The sequence below is a fragment of the Macrobrachium rosenbergii genome, chromosome 21, assembly GCF_040412425.1.
Source record: "Macrobrachium rosenbergii isolate ZJJX-2024 chromosome 21, ASM4041242v1, whole genome shotgun sequence".
Classification (NCBI taxonomy): Eukaryota; Metazoa; Arthropoda; class Malacostraca; order Decapoda; family Palaemonidae; genus Macrobrachium; species Macrobrachium rosenbergii.
The window spans coordinates 54,016,169-54,043,465 of record NC_089761.1 but is presented as its reverse complement, the minus strand read 5'-3'; the positions used below and the strand labels follow the sequence as shown (position 1 = coordinate 54,043,465).

The following is a 27,297-nucleotide window of genomic DNA, read 5'->3' as shown; positions in this document are numbered from 1 at the left end:
TAGAAATTTAGAATCAACTTAGTACGAATCAAAGATGTCAATAAGCATCTTGGTACTATAAAAATCTCAGCTGTTATAAGTGGCAACGAAAGGCAACTCTAAAGTTGTTTTATGTTAAGAGAAATATGGTTGCCTTTAAGGGAACTGCGTATATTTTGTTTGTTTACAGTCCACTCCCAATACAAGAATTTTGTTGGGAAACCGGTCACGTTCAGTTCACTGTTCTGTAAATAGATTTCCTAAGACTTACCAAAGAAGAAGTATCAGCGCTGTCAGCGCATTTCATTGGCTATAGTAAATGTTCAGTCAGCCATTAGAATAAATGTGCGATATGCAACCGTTATAATAAAAGTATGTCAAAAGGTAATTTGAGCTCTACCAAAAGTTATTTTCCAGTTAATATTAACACTTGAATCAGTGCTGTTGGATGCTCAAGTAATAATAGATGGAAAAAAATTAATAGCTTACCGTGACACCCAATCCACATTGTCTGGATAAAAAGAAATAGCATTTACATAATTAGAAGAAAGCTCAACTAAAATAATTTATCTAACTGATGGCATTTTAAGCTTTTGAAGTAACAAAAGAGCAAATAAATTACACTGTTCAGTCTAAATAGTTTTATACAAACGCTTGCGCATATTACCAGACAGGTTCAATCACCCTCAATCGAACACGCCCAAGTTATCAGTGACGCCATATTGCCCCATAGGATGGAGTCTTGAGTGACAATAACAAACCAGAACGCGATCTGAGAAAACACATTTACCTACGTTTGGCACTCGACGAAAAATTCAAATTTGAATACATACCTCATGGAATATTTTTATCTGTATAGATGTCATATAGTAAGGTAAGGTTTAAGCCGTTACGCACTTTATTTACACAACCATAAGGCCTCCCACTGTAGGAAAGTTCACCCCAGGTCAGCCAGGTTTTAGCAGTTCGGAGCACAGTGGAATTCTGGAAGGTGACGTAAATTCACAGCCCATGGCATTCAGTAGGCCTCTACTGCAAAGTGCCACTGTCATCAGCGGGCTACCTCCCCTGTGGGTACCGTCAGGCCTACAGTAATTGGCAGTGCCTTCAGATCTACATGAGGGTGCGTGTAAAGGCCAGATGTGATTTAACTCGACCCCAAAGTAGATACATGAATCACAGAGGAAAGCTTGATTAGGGTTAGAAAAGGCTAAGTTCAAAACCAGTAGCCTGTTGCTCAGGAACTGGGCTGTACCTTTCCTCGAGTGCCCTGTCCTGACTTAAGCTAACCAGACAACCATCCTAGGGTAACTCCTGTAGGGGAGTAGGCTATTGCCGCCAATGCACCTCATGCTTAAGGCTCTGTTCACCATCCCTTTGGCCCCTGGCTGCAACCTCTCTCATTCCTCTGGTAATTCTGTATATTAGCTCCGCGCCTGTTTTTACCTTTTCAACTGGTTTTTTCTACACTTTTAGGGGTTCTGATACTGGCGGTGCATCTGTTTGTCGTCAGCCAAATGGAATGTCCCTTCGCCGTGTTTAGTACTGGCCCTGGGGTGGTTGGGTACCCATACGTTAACAAGTTATTGCACTTGCCGGATGGGATATGAATCGTTCAAAACAGACGTACCCGTGTTGTGTCTTGTGAAGATCGCGCATGGAAACCCCTTGTTGGATGGACTTCAGGGGTTAATTACAGGTTAATTACACTCGAGCACCAAAAATTAAAGGTAAATTCATAATTAGCAACCAAAAAACTGTAGAAAATGTTAAGTTAGAAGGCAGTCGCTGCCACAGAGCTACTGTATAGTTCTACCATTCCTTTTACTGTACCTCTGTTCATATTCTCTTTCCTACATCTTACCTTCACCCTCTCCCAACAATTGTTTCATGGTGCAGCTGCGAGGTTTTCCTCCTGTTACACCTTTCAAATATCTTTACTTTCAATTTCCATTTAAGCATTGAAGGACCTCACAGGTCCCAGCACTTGGTCTTTTGGTCAAAAGCCTATATTCAGTAATTCTAAGCCGGCTGTCCGCGGTCAGGTAGCCTATGGCAGTTGATGTTTTCCTATGTTATGTTACTTGCTTTACAAGAATTTAAAGTAATATTTTGTCGGCCGGCTGAGGTTAACTAAACTGCAATTGACCTTTTTAGACGGAAGAAATATGGCCCCAAAATGGCAGAATAATCATAATTTGAAGGTTTTTTTGATGTAAACTCAATAATAATGCAGTTTACATCGTTTCCCTGCACCCAGAGCATTAAAAGACCTTTTTCAGTTTTTGACGATTTTCGACGAGGTAAATTACAGTTTAGCTACAGCCGAAACCAGCAAAAACTATTACCTTAAACTCTTGTAAAACAACAGTTCAGAAAATTATGTCAACTGCCAGCAAAATATTACTAAACTCGTAAAACAACACACGTCAACTGCCATAGTTTTGGTGACACTATTCGAACTTTTAGGTAGTTTCACGCCTTATTTGCATTTTGAAATATTCTTGGCAAGCTCGTATGTTCTGGCAGGTGGTAATGTTGCACTGTGTGCGCTGGCCACAGCGGTTACAGAAAATGTACAAAGAAAATTAATTTAAATTCTTGTAAAGCAAGTAAAATGACATACGGAAACGTCAGTTGCCACAGTCTAACTCACTGTGGAACACTGGCTTAAAATACTACCCTCTCAGTTGGAGGCATCAGGTGATTGGCTTGCCTGTAAGACCGTGCATGCGTGATAAGGCCTTCAAGTGCATTGCTCCTTCCACTGAAATCTTGGATGGCTTCCAACTCTACAATTCGGGTTTTGTTTGAGTAAAAGATTGTTCTGTTTTTGTCTGTTTTTCTTGACTTTTGGACAATAAAGACTTTGTTACAATATGCATGTAGAACATGCATGGGATTAGGCACATCACTTGTGTATCCCCAGCTGAAACAAAGGGCAAGTGGGCAGTTTACCCATAGCTCTCAGTCACTACACAACTATGCTATACTGTCTTGTGTTTTTTTGTGGTTCTTTTGGGGATTATAGTGTAAGCAACGCATCTTGGCCCCTAAGAAGGTTAGAGAAAGCAGCGAACCAAAATGATAAGTAGATAGAAAAATGAAATGTTATATAAGCTTCTTACCAAGTAATTACATAGCTATTAGTCTCCATTAACTGGCAGCTAGAATTTCGAAATTCGCGGTAGCGCTACTTTTGTTTTGGCTAGGCGAGTGACCCTGCCCACTTTTGGGGTAAGAGAGGAACCAGTTTAGCAAACGAGCTACATATGTTTCTGCCGGCTGATGGCTGTGGCTACAGTGATTGGCAGCAGCAGTTTTTTCAAGTTTCTCTTCTCTGTTGACCTTGGATCATTGGTGAAGTATTCACTTTATAGTAGCCTTTTTGGCACAATTAGTTTGTCAGGTTTTCTCTGAAGACTAGTATTACCGATTTTGACATTTTTTGGATTTTCTTTGACTCGACTTGTCAGCATGACCGACTTGGGCTCTCAAAGTGTTAGGTATTGCAGTAAAGGCTGCAGTACGAGACTGACTAAAGCCTGTTATGACCCTCATACTCTGTGTACCTCTTGCAGGGGTCAAATTTGTTCCCCTGAATTGACCTGTAATGAGTGTGTCTCTTCGGATCCTAAAATGTGGAAGACCTTAAATAATCATTTATGAAATTAGACAGGGATAAAAAGAGAAAAGCAGTGGCTAGAGCTAGTAGTAAGAAGATTTTAGCTAGCCAGGTGTCGGCAAAATCTTTGTCTGATAATTCTAATTCTTTATCCTGTGTTCCACCTGATCCCATGTCTCAATCTGTACCAATTACTCCGCACCCTGGCTCCCTTACTCCTGATCCCAACCTCATTACCAGCCTTGAATTGAGAATTAACCTTAAGTTCAAGTCACTCGTTGATACGATGGAGAAGATTGGTGCTTCTGTTAAAGTCCTAATGGACAAAGTAAATGTGAAAGGTGATAGTGAAGTGTTAGTGGAGGAGGTGTCTCTCTGTCCCGCCAATTCTCCTAGGCTAAGGTCCCTGGCAAACTCCCCTAAATGTGGGAGGAGCCAAACTGGCAGCCCAAGGGAAGTTGGTGGGGTCTCCCAGGTTACGACCTGAGTGATTCCCAGGTTACTGGAGTGCTGTGGAAAGGTGTGTGGAAGTGGATCGCCTTTCATCTAGTATTTCCAGCAGTGACTCCAATCCTAGACGCCAATGGTAAGGTGAATCTCGTCCCCTGAGGAGACGCGCCACAAGAGCTTCTCAGCCTTCTGCAGTTCCTGTAAAGAAGGTTAAAGAGGCTTCTTCAGAACGTCTTCCTTCCTGTAGCTGCTGGGACAGTCTGGAGCGTTTCTTCCGGGATCAACCAGTGTTAGCGGGACAAGCTCAACCTTCTAAGCACGCTACCTCTCGGAAACGCTTTTCGGCATCGAGAACTTTGTCATCTTCTAAGCATGCATCAGTTGCTTCGGAGGACTTGCTGAGACAGTTAGTGATGCCGGAACACTCTCCAGCGCTCAGGCACCCAACTCCTGTTCTTGTAGCACCTGTTCAATCTGCTTTACCTGCATCTTCATTGGCAGAGAGGTCGTCTTTGGCGCCAAGGCGCCCAGTGGCGCCAGAACTTCCTTCTCCAGTGGTTCATGGTGCTGCTTCTGATGTGGCTCCCTCCAAGCGCCCTTCATCTTGTGTGCATCCATCGTCTCCTGAGTGCCTCTTTGCCGAGTGCTCTTTGGCTCCTGAGCGCTCATCAGGTCCCGAGCGCCCATTAGCTCCCGAGAGCCCACCAGCTCCCATTCCCCTCTTGCAGCAAGACGCTCCTTTGGGCACCCAAGGCTAATTCCGCTTCCAAGCGCCCGATTTCGTCTGTTTCTTTGGTAGCACCCATGTCTTCTTTGGTTGTACCTGCTCCTGCTCCGACAGTGGCACCCACTGTTTTGGATCCTTTTGTGCAGTTGATCAGGCACAAATTGGATAACATCCTGGGCTTAATTCAGAAAGCCCCATCGGTCCCCCAGCCTGTTGCGGATCTGTTGCCAATCTCATCGGAGGATTGGGAAGAAGCGGACCCTGTTACCCCTCCATCGGCGTATGCCTCATTACTCGGTTTTCTACTGGTGACTTTTCCTGATTTCTTCTCTCATGCAGTTCCGACATCTCTGGGTTTGACGTACATAATGGATAATCAGATGACTTCAAGACTTCCTAAAATGATACTGTCCTCCTCAGCTAAGAAAGCTCTCCGTGGGGTGGAGACTGGCTCTCGAGCAACAGGGAGCAAGGAAGAGCCTCTTTTTGCTGCCCTTCGTCGAGGCTGTCACAAAGAAGATATCTTTTGTATGCGACCGGAGAGGCTCCATTCATGGGAGTGCCTGCCTCCTCCCAGGGAGACTTCTGTGGTTTAGTTGACTCTTCCAGGCGGCCAGCGTTCACTGTAGCCAAGATTTTGTTCTCGTCCTTGGAATTGGACCACCTGATCAAGCACTTATTCAGTCTTGGAAGTGCTTAGCTTTCTTGACTGGACAGTAGGAGCTCTTGCTCATAAAGTGAAGGAGTGCCCTTATATCCCTGAAGACTTTTTGTTGGATTTTTTAGGAGTCATCTTTTGCCTGGATAAGGGTATTAGGGCCGGCTCATTTGAATTATCCTCCCTTTTTGCTATGGGTATCCTCAAGAAAAGGGAGCTTTGGTGTTCATACACCACAAAGGGAGTTACTCCCTCCCAAAAGCCTGCACTCCTCTTCTCGCTTCTGGACAAGGAGCACCTTTTCCCTCAAACGACTGTGCTGCAGTTTGCGGCTGATCAACAACAGAAGTCTACGCAGGACCTCACACAATCAACGAGACAGCCTAGAGAGTCTCTGGCCTTTCCCTCTAGGATAGTTTCTCCTGTTCAACCCCAGGCCTTTCGGGGTAGAGGCAGACAAATTGGCTTCCCTAGACCTCATGGAAACGCCCGTTTCAACCTCAGAGCTATCAAGAAGTTCTCGTACAAACCACCTGCACTTAAGTGAGGATCTAGTCCTCCACACACCTGTGGGGGCAAGGCTTCTCCACTTTTGGGAGGGTTGGGAAGCAAGAGGAGCGGAGAGTTGGATTGTCCAAGTTCTAAGAGAAGGCTACTTGATCCCGTTTCTGAAAAAACCCCCCTTGAGCAACAAGCTTGTTTTATTGATGACCTACTCGTCAAACTGAGAAGTTTTCAGCCCTCTCCCAAGAAGTGACAGTTCTCCTTGAAAAAGAAGCAGTTGAGCTTGTCGAGGACACCTCCTCTCCAGGGTTCTACAATCGACTGTTTGTAGTCCCCAAAGCCTCCAGGGGCTGGAGGCCAGTCCTGGATGTAAGTGCCCTGAGCTTGTATATACAGAAAACAAAATTCAAGATGGAGACGTCCCAGTCCATCCTTGCATCCATTCGTCCAGGAGATTGGATGATCTCGATAGACATGAAAGATGCCTACTTCTGTGTCCCAAGTCATCGGGACTCCAGGAAGTTTTTAAGGTTTGTGTTCCAGCGCAAAGTGTATCATTTGAGAGCCCTTTGCTTCGGTCTGTCGACAGCCCCACAGGTATTCATGCGTGTCTCGCCCCAATGGCGAAATGGTTACATCTGACGGGAGTAAACATTTTGTTGTATCTCGATGATTGGCTTATTTGCTCCCAGTTGAAGGAAAAATGTGTGGAGGACCATCACAAGACCCTTCTTCTCACCCAGGACTTGGGTCTCTTGTTAAATTTCCAAAAATCACAACTAACTCCTTCTCAGAAGATAGCGTATTTGGGGATGAGGATAACTCACGGAGTTTTTGGTTTTTCCCTCTCCCCAAAGGATAAACTCCTGCCTTCAGAAGGTAGAACAATTTTCTTGCCCATCAGTCCTGTTCTGCAAACAGTTGGATGAGCCTGTTGGGGACTCTCTCGTCCATGGAACAGTTCGTGTCCCTAGGAAGGCTTCACTTGAGAAACTTACAGTTCTTTCTGAAAGTCAACTGGAACAAGAAGAAACACCTGGATTCTTTCTTTCTCCCAATAATGAAGGAAATAAAAAAAGCTATGGCTTGGTGGAATTCAAGAGACAAGCTCTCTCAAGGTAAGTCGCTTCTCCCCCTGAACCCCGACCTAGTGTTTTACTGAGACGCGTCAAGCCTAGGTTGGGAAGCCCTCCTGGGAGACAAAGAAGTTTCAGGCCTGTGGACTTCGGAACAGATGAAGTGGCACATCAGTGTGAAGGAATTGATTGCAGTTCACAGGGGATTGCAAGCGTTTGCATTGGAAGTGTCCGGAAAGACAGTGTCCATCCACTCGGACAACATCACGGCTCAATCTTATACAGACAGTCCCCGGTTTATGACGGGGCTTCTGTTTTTACGCCTTGTCGTAAACCGAAAAATGGTCAAAAATTGTCAAAAATCCTAAGAAAACCTTAATTTTAATGCTTTGGGTGTATTGACAACGATGTAAACTGCATTTTTATTGAGTTTTTCATAAAAAACTCCAAATTTTGATTATTCTGCCGTTTTGGAGCCATATTTCTTCTGTCAGATTGGCGTACGATGCGTCATAAACCGGGAAATAATTTCTGATGAATATATTTGAAAAGCGTCATAACCTCAGAACGTTGTAAGCAAGACCCATCGTAAACCGGGGACTGCCTGTATAAGGAAACAAGGGGGAACTCATTCTTTCTTCCTTTGCCAAGCATCAAGAGCCCTTCTCATTTGGGCGGATCAGAATTGAACCCAGATCCTAACCAGATTCATTCAAGGGAAATGCAACGTTTAGCAGACAAACTCAGCCATCGAAAACAAGTTCTCCCCATGGAGTGGACCCTAGACCTCAAATTTGCATAGAGTTGTGGAAGCTGTGGGAAAGACCAATTCTAGATCTGCTTGTGACCGCAAAGAATCATCGCCTCCTGCTATATTGTTTGCCAGTGCCAGATCCACAAGCATGGGCAACAGACGTGATGCTTTTGGATTGGTCGAACATGGATCTTTATGCTTTTCCCCCATTCAAGATGGTGAGGGAAGTATTAAACAAGTTCCGAAATCGTCGGAACATAAAGATGACATCAGTAGCCCCATTCTGGCCAGCCTGAGAATAGCTCCTGGACTTCCTGGAGCTTCTTGTGGATTTCCTGAGACTATTGCCTCAAAAACCCAGTCTGCTCAGACAACCACATTCCAGAAGATTTCATCAAGGACTGTCCACTCTGGCTCTGACCGCATTCACTGTCTACAGATTGGTGCGAGCGAAGGGATTTTCAAACGCAGTTGCAGATGGTATTGCTTGTTGTAGACGAACTTCCTCAAGCAAAGTTTACCAAGCCAAGTGGGCAGTCTCCCATGACTGGTGCAGAAGCAACAACATCTCATCTTCTAAGATGTTATAGCAGAAATCAGTGATTTCTTCTATATTTGAAGTCTAACAGGAGCCTTTCCACCTCAACCATTAAAGGCTACAAAGCAATGTTGAGCTGTTTTTAGACATAGGGGTTTAGATCTCTCCCCTAATGACCTTTCTGATCTTATCAAGTCGTTTGATACGGCCAAACAAAAAGAAGATAGGCTAGTAGCCTGGAATTTAGACATGGTGCTGAAGTGGCTGTTGCAACCACGTTTGAACCTTTGCAGTCTCTCTCCTTAAGGGACCTTACTAGGAAAACTCTGTTCCTAGTAGCATAAGTGACTGCCAAGAGAGTCAGTGAACCTCACACTTTGGATAAAAGGTTGGATTCTCTTAAGGTAATGCAATCTGCTCATTTACCTTGGGATTCTTAGCTAAGAATGAGTCCCTGTGCCAACCCCTGGCCTTGTTCATTCATTATTAAAAGTTTAATAGATATCCTAGGTCTGGAGGACGTAGAGAGAACCCTTTGTCCTGTAAGGCCATTAAGATACTATTTACTGAGAACGGAAAAGATCTGTAGGCCGTCGAGCAACCTTTGGTGCTCAGTTAAAGATCCTTCTTGTCCAGATTTAATTTGAGTAAAGATTTAATTCTAGAAGCGCTCTCAAATTGGCGAAGATTCATTGCCCATAGTGAAAGTCAAAGCACATGAAGTGAGGGCAGTTGCCACGTCCCTGGTTTTTAGGCATAATTTGTCTATTGCGTCTATTATACAAACAACATTCTGGAAATGCAAATTGGTGTTTGCAGCCCATTATTTGCGTGACATTGAAACTGTCTATGAAAATTGTGGTACCTTGGGTCCTATTTTGATTGCTGGTATGGTGTTTGGAGAAGGAGTGTAGGAAGCTTCCTTCATCCTTCCTATTTTTCACCTTGATTCATGGTATCAAGTTGTAGGGGAGCCTGGGGGTACTTGGTATTTGGAGTGCTCACCAGTTTTTATCCATAATGGTTGGGTAATGGTATGCTGTAACATTTGACTATAGGTGAATGTGTTTTGTTTTTTGTTCTCTGGTTGTGTTTTTCTGGTACTGTGCCCAGGACAGGGACAACTTGTTTATTCTTTGTATGCAATTGGACACTCCCTTGCAACAAAGGAATCCCGCTGTGTAGCAGGCGACTCCGCTATGCGTTGAGATGAGCGGCATCCAGAGGCAGTACTTTACGGTAGCAGCTCTCTCAACAGGTAAGGAATCAGCAAGCATTTTAACTAATGCTAGCAATAATTCTATTTCTTATACATTACTAATTTTAATGTATTAGTATAGATAGATAATCCCACCTGCTATAATTTGGTTCTGTATGTAATTACTATAAAATATAAAATGACATTTTTATAATAAAATAAAGTTTTATGTATACTTACCATGTAATTACATGATCAAAGCCCTCCTTCCTCCCCTTGCATGGTTGGAACACATAAACATATCGTGCTCGTATGCTAAGCTGGTTCCTCTCTTACCCTGAAACTGGGCAGGTTCACTCACCTAGCCAGAACAAAAGTAGCAATACCGCGAATTTCAAAATTCTAGCTGCTGGTCAATAGAAACTAATAGCTATGTCATTACTTGGTAAGTATATATAAAACTTTATTTTACTATAAAAATGTCATTTTTATGTAAGTGACTTACCAAAGCAATTACATAGCTATTAGCTTTCCACGTGGCAGCCTTAAGAATTCAAATTTTCACGGTGGCACTACCATCACTAGTGTAGATGACAGGGTCCCTCCCACTTTCGGGACTGATAGGTACAACTCAGCAAAGAGTTCAGTTTGTTTTCTGCCGGCGCCCGACCAACATCGGTGGTTTTGTGCAGTCTCATCATTTTTTTGATATAGCCTATTTGTCCAGCTCTTTGGTGAAGTATTCAGGTTTTCCTTGTTTTCGGTGTGCACCGAATATTGCTATTTAGCAATTTTGTTAGCCGTGGTTAACTTTATTCTAATTAGCCAGGATGTTTTATAGAACAAGATTAGTTAAGTTCTCTTTTCATTCTCACATTAAATGTGTAAAATGTAGAGGGGCAAGACAGTAATATATATATCTTGTTCAGAATGCCAGGATTGGGACAAGCAAAAGTGACTTTGATATCACATTTAGTGAGTTTGGATAGGAATAGAAATAGGAAGTGCGGCCCTTAGAACTGAGAATAAGGTTAGTATAACTCCTGTTCCATCTCCTCCTTTGTAGGAGATAGTGCTATTTCTTTTCCTCAAATCCATGCTTTGTCTCCAATCCTTAGCCCTCCTACTTTGTTACCACATACTCCTTTACCAGGTTCCCGTGCTTCCAATCTCGACGCCATTGCCAGTCTCAAATCTAGGTTCGATAAGAAATTTGAATTTTTAGCCAGCACGGTTACGGAATTCAGTGTCCCCAGTGTCAGTAGTGCAGTGCAAAGTGGCAGTGTTGTGCATAATGAGGAAGTGGCTACCCATCCCACCAGTGCTGCTAGGCGAAAGTCCCTGTCCCACTCCCTTACACTGGGGAGAAGACATACCAGAGGTCCAAGGGAGGCTGGTGGGTTTTGCCCACAGGTAGTTGCCCCCTTGCCAAGCCTGTTGTCCATTACCAGGCTGCGGCTGAGGCCACTGGAAAGGCATCTCGGATAGTGCTGATCATCTGTCATTGGACTGGGTGACTTTTCACCTGACAGAACGCGCCAGCGGCTCTGAGTTGTCACCTCTAGGCCTTTGAAGAGGCATTCCGCCGTTGTGGACAGTTCTCCTCCTCCTGTTAAAGAGGTATAAGGAGACAAGTGCCAGTCCACAACCTTTGTGCAGCTTCACCGTTCCACCTTCGGACATCCAGAAGTCGATGAGGTTTTTGAGTGACCAGTGCTTGTGCCTAGACACTCTGGTCTTCCTCGTAAGTATTCATCGCCCTCTTCTCTTTGGTCTTGTGCTTCTGAGCACCTGTCTCCTTTCAGTTGCGTGTCCCTCACTTAGCGCCACACTCTGCTTCTTCAACCCACATGGCGCATAAAATCAGGGTGATGGCTACATCCTTAGTATATAAATACAACCTCTCTCTTTTTGACATTCTCCAAGAAACGTATGGGAGATGTAAATCAGAGTTTGTATCCCACTATTTAAGGGACGTAAAAACGGCTTTTTAGTGAGTGCAATACCTTGGGTCCTTTATCAGTGGCTGGCTGATGGGGGAGGGAATGTAGGAAGCATCCTTTCCATCCTCTCTCTTCGCCTTGAACTAGTTTGTTGAGTTCTAGGGGAGTGCAGGCAGTCCCCGGTTAATGGCGGGCTTGGTTAATGGCGATCCGGTTTTATGGCACTTGTTTAGCAATCGAAAATCAGCAATTTTCGGTGCTGAAAATCACCGATTTCTGCTTATATGGCGCCAACACATACCTAACAGAGGCGCCGATAACTGAAAATTGGCGCTTTTCGGCGACAATAAGCCCTGAAAATCGCCAAAAAAGCTCCAAAAATCAGTGATTTTCGGTTAACAGAAATTTTCGGTTATCATCACACCCTCAGAAACAGAACCCGCCGATAACCGGGGACTGCCTGTATGGGGGTACTATGTACTTGGATACCAACCAGTTTCTTAATGGTTGGGTGGTGGTGTTTTTAATTTTATGGTGTACAGTAGGTAACAGTGTTATCATCTGGTTGTTTTGTGTTGGTACTGTGCCCTGGGCAGAGGCAATTTTGTATCCTTTACTAGTGTTCAGAGATGTCCTTTGCTATAAAGCTCCCACAGATGTAACGGGTGATCCATGGCTATACTGCCACGCCTCTACTGAGTAAGATGAGTGCCAACCAGAGGCAGTATCTTCCTGCAGCAGCTCTCTTACCAGGTAAGGAAACAACAAGCATTGTTTCAATGCTAGCAGTTTTTCTGTTCTTGAATTCATTATATATTATCTAATGTTTCTGATTTAGAATAGTCCATGTGTCCCACCTCCTGTCAATGTGGAATCAGCTCTGTAATTACTTAGTAAGTTACATATATAAAGATGACATTTTTATAATAAAATAAAGTTTTATAAATACATAATGGCAAAACAAATTGAAGCTCTTTGCTCAGTTGTTCATCTTCTTCCCAGAAAGTCCCCGAAAGTGGGCGGGGTCATGTACCTAGACCAAAACAAAAGAGTCGCTACACGAGTTTCAAATTTTAGCTGCCGATAATAGAAACTAGTAGCTATGTAATTACTTGGTAAGTATATATAAAACTTTATTTTATTATAAAAATGTCATGTTCCCTGTGGCTTACTCTCCAACTGGGGAAGTGGATTATCTTCTATGAGTTTTGATGCCAAGGGGTCTCCTTGGTCAGAGCTTCTGACTGTCCCTGGTATGTCTGAGTAACTTTTGGGTCACATGGGTAATACGGGCAGGTGTTTGAAGATTCAGATCCCTTTACCTCACTCTGCTTGAAGGATGTCACCTACAGGTTCCAAGACTCCTCCCTGGGACTTGTGATACCAACTCAACAGGTTGTGTAATCACTCAGCTCCTTTTTGACAGGAAGGCATCTTGCTTAAGGTACTTGGTGGGGGCGTGGATAAGTCTGAGATTGAATGATAGCGTGACTGGTTACTCTCCATCCTTTCTTCCTCAACAGGACAGCAGTTCTGCCTGATTACATGCTGGACTGGGCACATTTGCAGGCGGCTACTCAATCAAGCAATCAGTCTTTGAGTTTTGACGTTAAAATGTGACCACCTTTACTCTTCCTTTTAACAAGGGAGTGGGGGAGGCAGCTGTAGAGGTATACTGTACTCTGGATGCATCTATCATATCAGCTAAGTACAGATGCTCTCCAATATGTGCAACCCTTACAGGGTTCACACTTTGTTTCTGAGGATTTCCTTTTGTGAGAATCCAGACACAATTACTCAGGCTCAGAGTCCTATTGCCCTGTCATATGTACCATATGCCAGACTGCATGGGAGGTTCAATGAGTTATCACTCCCTAGCTTACTAAAGTGGCTGGGAATGTGACATTACCTGGTAGGTTTCAAGTTTCAGTTTGTTGAGCTTTAGGACCTCCCCACCACTTAGGGAGTAAGTCTTCTTCATTAACTCCTTCATTAAAGGTAAAGGTATTTCCATAAAACAACAAATTTTCAGTGTAATCTAAAATTTTATACTGATTACCCACCTCGACCACTCCACTTTGTCCCTGATACTGAAGGAGAAAGTGTGTGTTGGCAGCATGGTATTCCCCACTCAGTTCTGATCTTTATATACAATAAAAATACAAACTACTGTAGTGTACTTTAAAATTTGATATACATATGTGACCAGTCTGTGCTTATACAATATTACTAAGTAAACAGAAGCATTTATTGATTTCCTTATCTCATCCTTTGAGCAGTTGCTGTTTATGGTATTGTCGTACCTTCAGACTGTTAAAGGTTAGCAGCCTTTAACAGTATTGTATTGGTTACCTAGTACATGTCCCAAGTAAAAGTCTGTATGTATTTATATTGGCTGTTACAGAGAAATTCCCAAGTAAAAGTCTATATGTATTTATATTTGCTGTTACAGAGAAATTAACTTTATAAGGCAATATTTTGCTGTTTTCATTTCCTTCCTATTATTACATTTTCATGCCTTATTTTAGTTTTGGGCATTTCTTCCACCTGTATATTGTTTTGACGTTGAGTACAGAAACAGAGGGGTAGGATAAAGGACACCATCATCTAGATTTGAACCAAGGTTAAATTATCATTGGTTAAGCAGTTGTACTGAAGAATAATTTTTTAAAATTTTAAAATGTCATACAGTGGACCCTGCGTATTCGAGGTTTCAGATGTGCAGCTTCACCTATTTGAGGATTTCTCTGTGGAACATATGTACACATTATTTGTGGAAAATTCGCCTATTTGCAGTATTTTTCATAGAGAAATATTCACAGATTATTGTATTTTCATATAATTTTCATGACTAAATGCACTTTTTGTGATAAAACTATTAAAATAATCTGGTATAAGGATTTTAGAGGGTTTTTGGTGTTTTGAAGTATCAAAATAGGCAGCTATAAGCATTTTTAGAGGGGTTTAAATATTTGTAGATTTTAGCTATTCATGGAGAGCAGTGGTACGCATCCCCCACGAATACCGGGGGTTGACTGTAGTTTTAGAAATTTGTGAGAACAGTCCTTTATAGATCTTCAAAAATTTGTAAGAATAGTAATTTATTTATAGATAACCTTGTTTTATAAATCCTTTCATATAGCCAGACTACTGAGTGCTATTTGTCTCCTTTCAGTTGGCTTGTAAACATGATTTATGTATTTGTCAATCCTGAGCTAGTAATTAATTTCTTTCTTCTTTTTTGTAGGGCCTGCAGCCGAATCCAAAGGGATAACTCATGAACCAGGATTTATTTGCAGCAAGCCATGTTGCATTTTGTGTTAACAGAGATGAAAAATGGTTCCAGGACATTAAAAGTATCTTATCATGTCAAGTAATGTACAGATATATCTAGCCCAGAGTACAGTGTTGACTATGTAAAAAACATTTTCAAGTCTTGTGTAGTAGGCAACTGCAACAAAAAAAATTGTTAGTAAGTTGACTGGAATGATCAAAATAATTTTCTGTTGCAGCCTAAAATTTCATATCATCAGAATTAGTCTATTATCATGTTTATAATTGTCAATGGAAATTTAACAGGGCTTTATATCATTGTACTTTAACTGATGCCATGATGTCAGAAAGTGACCGATGTCCCTCTGATCACCCTTCCTCTTCCCCTTCGTCTTCAGCAACCATTTTTTACATGCAGAGAAATTGTGTTCCCCAACAAGAAATAATTGGTATTCAATCTGGTATGTTTAGAATGCCATCAGTAAAAGCTTGTATAGTGCCACAAAACTTTTGTAAAAGTGAAAATTCAAGCAGTAACTGCACACACTTCCATGATAGAAATGTCAATGAAGTTGGCAGACAGAGTCAAGAAATTCTTATCCATACTCATAATGATGTTGCTGGTACAAGCCTTAATTATAAGAGTTCAGAAAAATCAGTTAAGAGGGGTAATGTTCAAAGTGTTTCTCTGTGTCCAAGTACGTCATTAGGTGTTAAACGAAAGCATGTACAAGTTTCTCACAGAAATGTGTATGGCACTTCCAAAAACTGTACTTGTAGTCACGATGATTCGTATACTACTGGCTACACAAGTGATGATAGTGAAGAGGATAACTTACATAGCAAAAGATATAGATCAAGGACACACCAAAATGTTGGATTGATGAAAACTTATCCAAATTCATTCACCAAAAGTGAAATTGATCATTGTGCTGGGCGTCCACTATTGAGGGATAAAGCCCTCAAAGATTCTCATACTCTGACCAAGCCATGCCCTACTTATTTTCAACATCTAAAACAAGACCCTGACTTTGGATGTACCAGTAGATATGAAATGGAACCCTTATGGGAAGAAAGAAAGTTTCAGCTAGCTATAAGGGAACAGCAGATATGTAAGGCTGAAGAGGCATTAAAACAAGAAGAGGAAAAGGCACAGGAATGCTTGAAGCTTGCATTACAGCAACAGGAATTGGCTTTAAATGAAAGAGAAGAAGCCCTAAGAATAAGAGAAGCTGCAGTACAGAGAAAATTGGAACAAGCTACAAAGCTTTTGGAAGAATCAAGAAAAACTGTTGATTCTAACAAGTTACGGCTAGGTAAAGGAACCAGAGGTTTTATTGGCCATAGCTCTGATCAAACCAGTAAGTTCAGTTATCCATTGCAATTTAGTCATGACAGTCATGATATTTTAAGTACAAACTTTGATAAGAATCCAACTGATGATAGTAATCAAGACCAGGTAGACCAGATTAATGTGGGAAATAAAGATATTTTAAAAGGACTTAGTGTTGACAGGCGTCACTCTCTTTCTGAAAAAGTCCCTGCTATTGAGAAAAAATGTGATCTCAGCTTGTTATCGAAAAGTGACACTTACACTGTTTCTTCACCTAAACAGGAAATCTCCAGTTCAAGTTCATCAAGTTTTACAAGAAGTATATTTCTGTCAGAAGATACACAGGGATTACATCATGTGTCAGAGAAATGTGAAAATAAACCAAGTCTAGAGCCAGGAAAGGTAGTTCGTACTTATACCAGAGCCAACAAGTTTCAACCAGTATCCGAAACATCAGGTCCTTCTGTGCTGTGTAAGACAGATGCATCTATACCCCCTCGGGCTCACAGTGTAACTCCTATTGCAAAATCATCATTTCTTACTAGTAATTCTTTGTGTTCAGTTGGTGCAGTTTGCAATGAAGAGACTGTCATTAACGGAGGGGCATCAGTCACAATTACACCTTTAACAGCAAATGACAGACCACCTAGGTCATTTAGTGCTATTCCTAAGCTTGAGTTTTCTTTGGAATATGAGGATGAACAGTGTGAAGAACCCTCTAAGCCTTTAACTCAGATGTTCACACCAGTGGAAAGCATAACAGACTTGGAATCAAAAGGTACATCCATATGCAATAATCAAACCAAAGATAAGCCAGTGTCAGATCAGTTTAAAGTCCTTCCTCCAAAGTATGTCAATCTAAAACCAGTCCCACTTGTGGAAAAATGTGATTCACAAAGATTACTGAATCATGAGCTTAAAAGTGAAACATCCATATATTCTTATGATGCATTGGGTAGCAGTGGTGCTGCAGAAAGTAAGGGTAATGCACACACTCTTAATTTGCACTCAAACAATAGCCTGTCACTAAAAGGAGGATTGTATCCTGGGACAAGCAAGTTGAATAGCAATTGTGGTAAAAAGAAAGCAAATTTATCTATGAGAACTTTGGCTGTGATATCTATTCCAGGTTGTGAAAAAGAAGATACTGAGTCACAGGATCATTGTGAAGTAAAATTGAAACCAATTAATCATGGATATTGCAAATCAGCAGAGTGTTGTAAAACAGATGTTAACTCAAGTTTGTCAAATGTAAATGATGTAGGTGTTACACAAACAAGAAATTTTGTATGTGGTACGAGAGACACGCCAGAAGCAACTGAAGAAACTTTAAACTATGTTCAAAACAGTGTAGATACTGCAGAGAATTTTGATACTCGAGAGTCTACTTTGTCAGCTATTGATAAAATGCAGGTACAGTCTGGTGTACCATGCTATGTTGAGGAACAAAACCCACAATCCCTTGCTAGACACAATACTCAGCAGTGGCATGGAAGGCCATTTCTGCCGGGTGATATTTTGTACACTCCAGTAAATAAAGTAAATTCACAAATAACTCTTCCTTCTGTAAGAGATGCTTCAGTATCAAAAATTTTTTTTCACGTTTCACAAGATTCAAAATCACAATTCTCATCTACAGCTGATACACCAGAATTTAAGCATATGTCTGTTATGCCATCACGTTCTTTGCAGTGTTCCAAGGAGCTGGGTTTATCAAATAGTAAACTGAATCACTCATTGAACAATGAAGAAACTTTTTTAACATACCAGTCATCTAGAACTGGCAGGGACACATCTTCACCATATAAAAATGAAATGAAACCTGTTTTGTTGACGTCTACTCCAAAAGCACCGTCAGTTTCAGCTCAAGGAGCCACTCTTACATTTGTGTCTGCACATTGTTATAGCTCTTCACCTCCAAGAAAACATACTGACCCTCCGTTTGATTCTATACAGTTACCATCATCTCCGCTGGTTGACTCAACACTGGTAAGGAATTCAATACCAGGCCCTTGTGTAGTCAGTCAGCAAAATGTAATACCAACTACAAGCTCAAATAGTCATGATAGTTCATCAAATCATAACCTGATATACTCAAATTCATCACTTAACTCCAACAGTATTCAGTCTTGTAGTAGTGTGAAGGATTTTAAAGAGGTAGAACAGAAATCATTATTGGAGAATCGTGACCGTCCTAGTTTTGTTGATGAGACACCTAGTTCTGAAAAATTGCCTCAAGTGCTGATTGTGTCCAGTGCTGGTACTCAAGGGCTTCCAGTGGTACAAGGTGCAGTGGAACAGACAGGTTCCTCAAACATTCAGCGAGGTCCTGTAAGTTTGCAAGTTGGGAATATTTCACTAGTCAGAGGGTCTCAGCCACTGGACTTACAGGAGAGTAGGACTCCTTGTAACAACCAGTGGTCAAGCAACTTTAACACTCCTGTATCAGAAGTACTTACGAATCTTGGTGATTATGATCCAGTTTCACAGACTTTGACTACCAGTAATCCTATGTTTTTGCAGTCTATTCTTGCAAGTACTGTATCTGCTGGGCTTACATCAAACAGTCTTGTGACTTCTGTGGCTAATCATTCTCCTAATGGAACTGGGGAAGTACCTGCAGGGCAGAACACTGTACAGTTACAGACAGATGATGTTTGTGGGACTAGTCAGGAGCCAGCGCCCATTTACAATTCTGGTTTCATCCAAGATCCAGTGGATAAAGACCAGACTAATAGGCAGGCAAGTGATGACAAGGATGATGATGGTAAAATTTTAGAGAAAGATGATCATACTTGCACAGACATGAGCCTCATGGTGTCTAATAAAAGCCAGATTTCAGTCTGCCATGCCGAGAAAAATACTTCAAGCATTAGTGATATTGACTGCATTCCACAGGCACTCTCTGATGTTGAAGGAGTTAGTGTCAAGTACAGTCCTATCAAGCTACATGACGCCACATCTGATACAAGCAGAAATTTTAGTGATAGCGAGTCTGAGTTTTCAAGAACTGGGGATCGTTTTTTTATCAGCACTGGAATTTTGAGGACTCAAGATTTAACTAAGTCAGCTTCATCAGTGCAAGATGGATATATAGAGACTGAGTCTAATTTGCATGATAATTGTTACAGTGATTCAGATGATGGCTGTAAAGTTGAAGAAACTGGAATGGATGTGTGCTCACCTATTAATCAATCTGATGAATTAGAAGAAGGTAATAGTAGGTTTGAGGAGGAGAGGGAAGTTAAGGTTGTATCAGATTGTGAAAGACCTGATGTAGAAGTAAGTGGAATTTCAGAATCAGGTAGTGATTTATATGCTGTGTCTGATGGTGTGGTAGTAGAGGACTGTAACAAAGTCAGATTGATAGACAACAGTGCTAGACTTAGTGAAACACCTTTGGGTAACAAAATACAAAATTCCTCGTATTCTTTAAATAAATCTGTGCTTGATGTAACAGAAACAGAAACGAGTGCTCAAAATTCAGACAACATGGAGAATATTCAAAAGAACAAAGAGCTGAAGGGTTTCAATAGTTTCTCACCAGAAGAAAGTCATGATCCTATAGCTTCCCTGAATAAAGAACCTTCTCAATTCATTTGTGAAGAGACTCTCAAAAATTCAAAAGCTTCAAAAAGAAGGGGCAGAAGACGTAGAGGTCTGAGTACAGGAAGTGGAAGGAATAGAGGTAAATCTGTTTCCAATAAAAACATTAAATCAGATCTGTTTTCCAAATCACAAAATGAAGTTTATAAAGAAAATGTATCTTATACTAAAGATGCTATTATTGACAACACAATAGATGGTTCCCCACTTGGATCTAGTTTGTCGGAAAGTGTAACAAAATTAGGTCTAGTCAGTAACCCTAATAAAGAGTTGGAAGGTATATCTGGTAAGGAGAATAGGGACTGTGATGTCAAGAAGGTAGAAGAAGAACCTGAGCCAGAAAAGTTTGAGCATGTATCACACAGTGGAAGAAAATTGAAGCTTAGGAGCTACTTGATGAAAGCTGTTTCTAAAGGTAATCTACGGAAGCAAACTAGTGCCAGCAGCCAGTCTAAAGCTGATGAGACCGTGGTTCCTAAAACTGCTAACAGAACTAAAAGTGTTAAAGGAGGGAGGACTATTAAAAAAGTTGAAGATGCAGAAGGAAGGAAAGTGTTAGTAGAAAAAGTTGTGTGTGAGAAAGACCCAGACATAATAAACAAGGATTGTGAAAGTAATAGTAATCGCTCCCACAACAGTGCTGCAAATAGTAAATTAAGTAATTTAAAATGCGGAAAATGTGATTATGTTAGTGAATCTTTGGCAAAATTTAATTATCATGCCCAACATGAACATAATGGTCTTGCTAGGCCATATGGAGAAAGTCAGGAGTTCTCAGAAGAAGAGTGGAATTCTATCATAAGCAGCACCATGAAATTAGTGAAGAAGCTGAAATGTGAAATTTGTGCTAAAATATTCAGATCTTTGGGAGGCTATAAATATCATGTGAAATTTTGTGGTCATACTGTAGAGGAAGTCTTGACAACATGTTCATTATGTATGAGACAAATACGGCAACATAATCTTCAAGTTCACCTGAGAAGGTATCATGGCCAGAAAATTAGAAAACGAGCTGAGGTGCCAGCACCTGTGGAGCAAGACTTAGATGGCCCTCGACCTAGGCGTAAAGCAGCTACAAACTGTAATGCCAAACTGAAAGGTTGGCGATCTGATTCTGCAGAATTCAATGATAGTGATGTAAGTGAAGATGGTGATGGTGTATATGATGAAATTGGGATTAGTAAGTTTTATGAAAGGGAAAGGGTAGTTGTTCCAAAAGAAATTCAGACGAAATGGGAAGAAGACATAAAGCTAACTGGCAAGGCAAACTGCATGAATTCTAGTTGCTCATATAACTTTAAAAATGTTAAGAATGGCTATAAACATTATGCAAACTGTCCCTTTTCAAGTATATCTAGAAAGTACAAATGCAAATCATGTAGTTATACATGTGGGTCTGAGGCAGAATTTAGGGTCCATTTTTCAGTTCAGCACAAAGACCTGACAGAGCAAGACTTAGAAAGTGACTATGACTTGTCAGATGAAGAAACACGTAATGTAAATCCACGACTAGCGGGTAAGTCTAGGATAGGTAATAAGCAGTCAATAGACCAAATCAGGCCTTTTGAACCTGCTTTAAGTTGGACTTTGGAGTTTATGCTGGAAAATTACTCCGAAGAACTCTTTGTGGATTTGACTGTGTCATCAGCTGACTGGGTCTTACTGAATGATGAAGAGTCAAGAAAATATGTACCATCTGTTGATATGAGTCCTAAGTTTAAAGTAAACATGGTTAGCAAAATAGAGAGTAGAAACAAAAGCACAGACTGGCAGGGTTTGGACAGGTTTTGTGGAACTAGCATTTATGAAGGGTATGTGCTCTTCTCAGGGGGACCAACTTTGGCATCTGCGTGGTGTCCACTACCCTTGAAAGATTCCATTAGAGAAAAGTTTCAGTTTCTAGCTCTGTCTACATCCTTGTACCCAGATAAAAAGTACAGTGTAATGCAAAGTTATTCACATGAAGGTGTGATTCAGATCTGGAAGTTTCCTTCTAACACAGAAAACGAAAGGGCAGTTCCTCAGTTTCAGTTAGGAATTGCTCATAACTTTGGAGCAGTGTGGTCTCTTGTTTGGTGCCCATCAGGTATTTATAATGTCACTGAGTCAGTTGAATTTAGTAATGACAGTAACTTGCAGAAAATTGGATTGTTGGCAGCTGCATGTTCTGATGGCAGTATTAGGATTGTTGCTGTTCCAAATCCTGCCCAACTTGAGTTGCAAGGAACATCACAGATATTCAGAGTAAAACCTAAATTAACTTTGAGACCTACTGGCCTATCGGATGGTAATGCTCAATGTTTGAAAGCTGATTGGTTTCGTGGCAAAGGACACAGATACATTGCTGGTGCATATTCAGCAGGTTTTGTCTGTATTTGGGATGTGCGTACTTCTTCACCTATTCTACGTGTAACAGATTCTACTGGAGATGTCCTATATCCTGTTAATAGTTTTTTAGCTCACAATGGAGTTTGTTCTACTGTGTCATTTTGCCCCACTACTCAAGGGAGAAATCTTTTATCTGGAGGTAATGACCGAACTTACAAGTTTTGGGATCTAGAAAATACAAATATGCCTTTAAGTATGATAAGGAAAGGTCTAGTAACAGATTCTTGTTGGATATCACATTGGGGAGGCTGTTTTATTGCTTTTGATGATGTTTATGGTTTAAGTAATACAAACACTTGCTTCAAAGAAAATGGATTTTTTGGGATACATTCCCGAAATGTTTTATCTTCTAATTCTCCTGTGTGGACGATTAGTGGATCAGAATGGATGAATACCTTAGTCCAGGGAGATGCCTCTGGTGAAGTGGTTATTACTCTACAGCAACAACTTTTTAAGAATTATGAAAATGAAAAGGTTCCATCAAAAAGAAAAGTCCCATTGTTATCAGTAAAATTGGAAAAACTAGGTTCAGGAACATCAGTATTACTTTCAGAAAGGAATAGAAGGAAATTTCAACAAAAGAAGAAAGGGCACATATCTTCACAAGGTGAAAGTAATTCGGAAGAAGATGGACTTTCTTCTGTTGTTTATTTGGACTTGCCACGAACTTACTTGGAAACATGTGATGGTTATGGAGTTGTGTTTGCAGAACAAGATTACCATAACTTTGCTGACATCCCAGAGGCTCAGTTAATGGAACGAAAACGCTCTGAAAGAATGGAGCCTGGACCGTTAGATTTTTATCCATTAATGTCTACAACCACAGTATCCTGGAATAACAACTTTCTGTCACATTCTTGGGTCTTTATAGGGACACAGTCTGGTCTTTGCAGGTTGATCAGTGTTAAAGCAATGACAAATGGTACTACTAATTTGACGGAGTCAATAAGGAAGAAAATAGAAAGTCTAAACTCAAGCAGAGTGAATAGTTGAAAAAAAAAAAAGCCCACAGTTGAATTTCAGTACAAGTATGTAATTTTATTTTTATGGTTCTACAGCAGCTGGTTAGTTTCACTTGCATCAATTGTAATATTTAAATATGTATTTTAATGTTCAGTTTTTTTTTATTGTCAGTGTTGTCCACTATTATTTGGAAGGAAGAATTCAGATAATACTACAGTCCTAAAGGCTAGTTTGTGGAGTTAAATATAAGAGGGAAATCAATTTGAACTGGAGAAGGACCAACAAAAAAACTGTCTTGGACTTGTAAGCAGAAACTTTATACATGTTAGCAGTTATTTTATCAGGATATGTTCAATATTTTTATTTTCTGTGTGCACCCAGAAACTTCTCCTCATGCTACCTTTCCCACGGTAAATGCTGTACATTAATATTAAGAAACATTTGAAAAATTCCTCTTTACTTCCATGTTAAGGGATCTATTGGCATCATATTTGCTGTGACATTGTTTGAAGCCTATCCTCGTCACCAAGAAAATTTCACTGTTATCATTTTGCTGAATGTGAGCTGCTCTTATCCTTAGTTCCTTTTTTGAAAAGGAATGTGGTGACAGATTTTTGTTGTTGGGGACAACATTACCCTTGAGTTTCAATAAAATTCAAGTTGTGTCTGATCCAGTGCTTTACTGTAAAGTTCATGTGAAAGTTTTTGGGTAGCTTGATTTGAATTTAACTGAAGAGGATGGTGTTTTTCCATACAACAATTTCAGGCTTTTTGTATTTTGAGTATTTCTTTAACTGCAAACTGCTTATAGGAGGTTCTACTTCATATTTTGAAATTCAGCGCAGTAAAAGTGAGCATGTGTTGGAAATTTACATTGCATCTGTGCTACAACACAGACCTTTCCTGGGAGAAGGCAATACTGTATATACAGCAGTCAATGTGTATTCTGAAGTACTGTACTCTTACAACACCAGACGAGGCCTTCACGGTGAGTGTCATAGGGAACAATATTTCAGCTGAAGAAAATGCGCCCTAATGTCACTTATTGTAATAATATGAAGCAATTGGTAAATAAGTAATAAATAAAATGTGGAAAAATACAACCAAAATTATTTATTAGAGGGCTGGTCTAAATTTTTATAATGCTCTATTTTGAGTTTGGTTTAATGCCTCATTTAAATTTAAATTTAATAATTTAAATTTAACTTAAGTTCTATTGTCCTTCCCCATTTCAGTTCTATTGTCCTTCCCCATTTCCTTTATCTCATAAGCCTGGGGTAAATAAAAGCATAGAGTCGCCATCCCATTAGATTTTGCTTAGAAAATAGTGTAGAAGGGCTCATCCAAGTTTTATAACACAAGGTGATGATGATGTATTCATGAATAAACATGCATTTCTTCCATGTCCACTGGGTATGAGACCCCTCAAAGAATAATACTATTAAACCTGAACTTAAACCTCTTACACTGTTTTTTTTTGGAAGTTAAAAGAAAGTCATGCCAATAATTTTTGCTGCTAGTGCTTGTAAAAAATGAATATCAATTTTATATGCCATATGATGTTTGAATTTCAGTTTTTCCTCTGCAAAACTTGAATTTTATGCACGTATCATCCGATACTGAATTAGTGTCTTACTCACAAATTTAAGCTGCTTTGCCTGAACTTGTCTGAGAATGTATTTTTCATATACTATAATGATGCTCACATATGATGGTAGACAAACAGCTACACTGTTTTTGTCTCTGGGGTCATGTATAAGTGCAAAACCCTTATTAATAGCTTGTTAGTTTTCTTTTTGACTGAGTTTGATATAGAATGTCTTCTCTTATAATAGTTGATTTTCTTAGTTGTCTTACAATGACTGGTTTAGTTTGGACTGGAAGAGTCAGTATCAGCACAAAGCCCAACAGGTATCCTTTTCTGTTATTTGTGTTTGATGAAACAAGTTAATGTTAATGCTGTAATTTAACATAATGCTTGTGATACCTATGCAATATAGTTTTTGACATTAAACCTTTAACCTACCTGAAATTTATGATTTCAGTTGGGTTCAACACCATTAACAAAATTTTTTGAAGGTCATCACTATTCTGTCAGACATTTTTCCCCTTGAGTATTGTGGTAGTTATTTAACAAGGCTAGCAATTGATGGAGAAGCCTAATTATCCTTGTATAACACATTGTTGTTGTTATTATTATTATTATTGACATACAAAAATTTACATTCTGACATTATTATTATTATTATTATTATTATTAATAAATTTCTGACTCACGTCGGGATCGAACCCAGGTCTCTCAGGTGGAAAGCAAGGCGTTACCCACTGAGGCCATACAAGTCTAAAAGAGTTGGAACCTGAGAGCAACTGCACCAAGGAATTACCTGGGCAAGCTAACTGCTTGCATACCAGCGAGTTTTTCCCAACTTCGACTCAGTAATGACCCAATAGACAACATTTCATTCGAATTATCCCTTCACCAGAAGGGATAATTCGAATGAAATGTTGTCTATTGGGTCATTGCTGAGTCGGGAAGTTGGGGAAAACTTCGCTGGTATGCAAGCAGTTAGCTTGCCCAGGTAATTCCTTGGGCAGTTGCTCAGGTTCCAACTTCTTTAGACTTGTATGGCCTAGTGGGTAACGCCCTTGCTTTCCACCTGAGAGACCTGGGTTCGATCCCGACGTGAGTCAGAAATTTATTTCTGTTCCACACGTGATTGTGTGTTGATGATTTCTATTATTATTATTATTATTATTAATATTGACATACAAAAATTTACATTCTGACAAATGTAAGAGACAAGACTGTTTTGTGTAGATTTTTTAATTATTATAAACACTGAATTCTGTATCTTTTGAAAGCTGCTAACATTTCTTTTGAAGAAGGGCCACAGTCCCTTGAATACTAAAGAATATTGTTGTTTAAGAATATACCTGCAAAATCTACACCAGAATGGTCATTATTATTATTTCATAATATTTTGTGATCTCCTTAAGGTGATCCTATATCAAAATCATTTAGGTAACATCACCAGATCTTTAACTCAAAAGGTGCGACTTACTTTCAGTTGATATAAAATGAACACGTTTCATCTACCCTGTACTGGAATTTGAGCCCATGATTTTAAATGATAAAACTTAGGCTATTGTAAATCAGAGGTCGAGATTCAAGTTCACCAAGGGAAGTTAAATATTTAGTATTCAACATTTTGTATTGTTCTTTACTACTGCTGAAAAGAATCGTTTGCACTATTATTTTTGTTGAAGAATTTTCAATAAGTTTTGTATTTTTTTTTTAGTGGTGTCAACTGGAGTTTTCAATCAATACATTTTTGTATTTTTTTAAGTCTGAAGTACACACTTGATGTAAAATCATTGCAATATAATTGTCATCTAAGGAGAAAAGGAATTATGTACATTATTGTATGTATGATAAATATATATTTGTATTTCTCTAAAACTTTGTTTTTAATGTACAGTAGTTGTATAGTTGAGCTTTTTTACTGTAAATTATTTGTACAAACAAGTGTTTTTTTATATATAACATTATGATGTTTATATTTAATTTATAAAATGGTACTGTACCAGAGGTTGATGTTGTTGAAAAAGCTACATGCCAAAGTTATCAGTTTAAGATAATTTGCCATATGCAAAAGTCATTTATTATACAAATCACAAGAATTTTTTTTGTTGACAGCTGCAAACTTTATCTGTAGAATTTGGAAAAAGGTGGTTATATTCTTGGATTGGAATCTAAGTAGAATAGGAATCTTTTGTAGTGGAAATGAGTACAAAGTTTTCCCTGTTAAGTGCTGCAATGGGTCTCAGGTATTGGGCCAGGAGGACAATGATGAGGGCTTTAGGTTTTATTCCCAGAAAACAAGTAGCTTGCTGTGTTAAATATTAGTATAAGTTTGGGTCTTTTGTTGATGTCATTACCTTAAAAATTATTGAATCAACTTAAACACTCTGATAGGGAAGTGTTGAAGCTTTCCTCATTAAATGTGAAGCATTGTTCATAAGCAATTATTTTCTACACCTCAAATTGTGTGCCAGTTTCTTGCATTGAAACTAACAAGAAATTATGAGGGTGTTCTACTTGAGCAGCAAGTCACAGGCTTGAATCACTTGAAAAGTGACTTAAAATTTTTGTTGGTTATTCAAAATAATTTCTGAAACAGAATATTAATGGACAGTAATATAATTTTTTACTTTTTTAAATATTTAAGTGTATGAGTGCCATTTTGTACCACTCTACTGGTATCAGTGCCTCTGTGATTAT

General features: G+C 39.8%; 1 protein-coding gene across 1 annotated transcript; it reads left to right on the top strand.

Annotated features, from left to right (window-relative positions):
* Nucleotides 1-681: 681 nt before the first annotated feature.
* Nucleotides 682-25,212, top strand: LOC136850195 (uncharacterized). Its single transcript, XM_067123833.1, has 2 exons — nucleotides 682-853; nucleotides 14,700-25,212. Exon 2 carries the CDS (start codon nucleotides 15,063-15,065, stop codon nucleotides 23,043-23,045), a length of 7,983 nt encoding a protein of 2,660 aa, XP_066979934.1. The 5' UTR covers nucleotides 682-853; nucleotides 14,700-15,062; the 3' UTR covers nucleotides 23,046-25,212.
* Nucleotides 25,213-27,297: the final 2,085 nt, after the last annotated feature.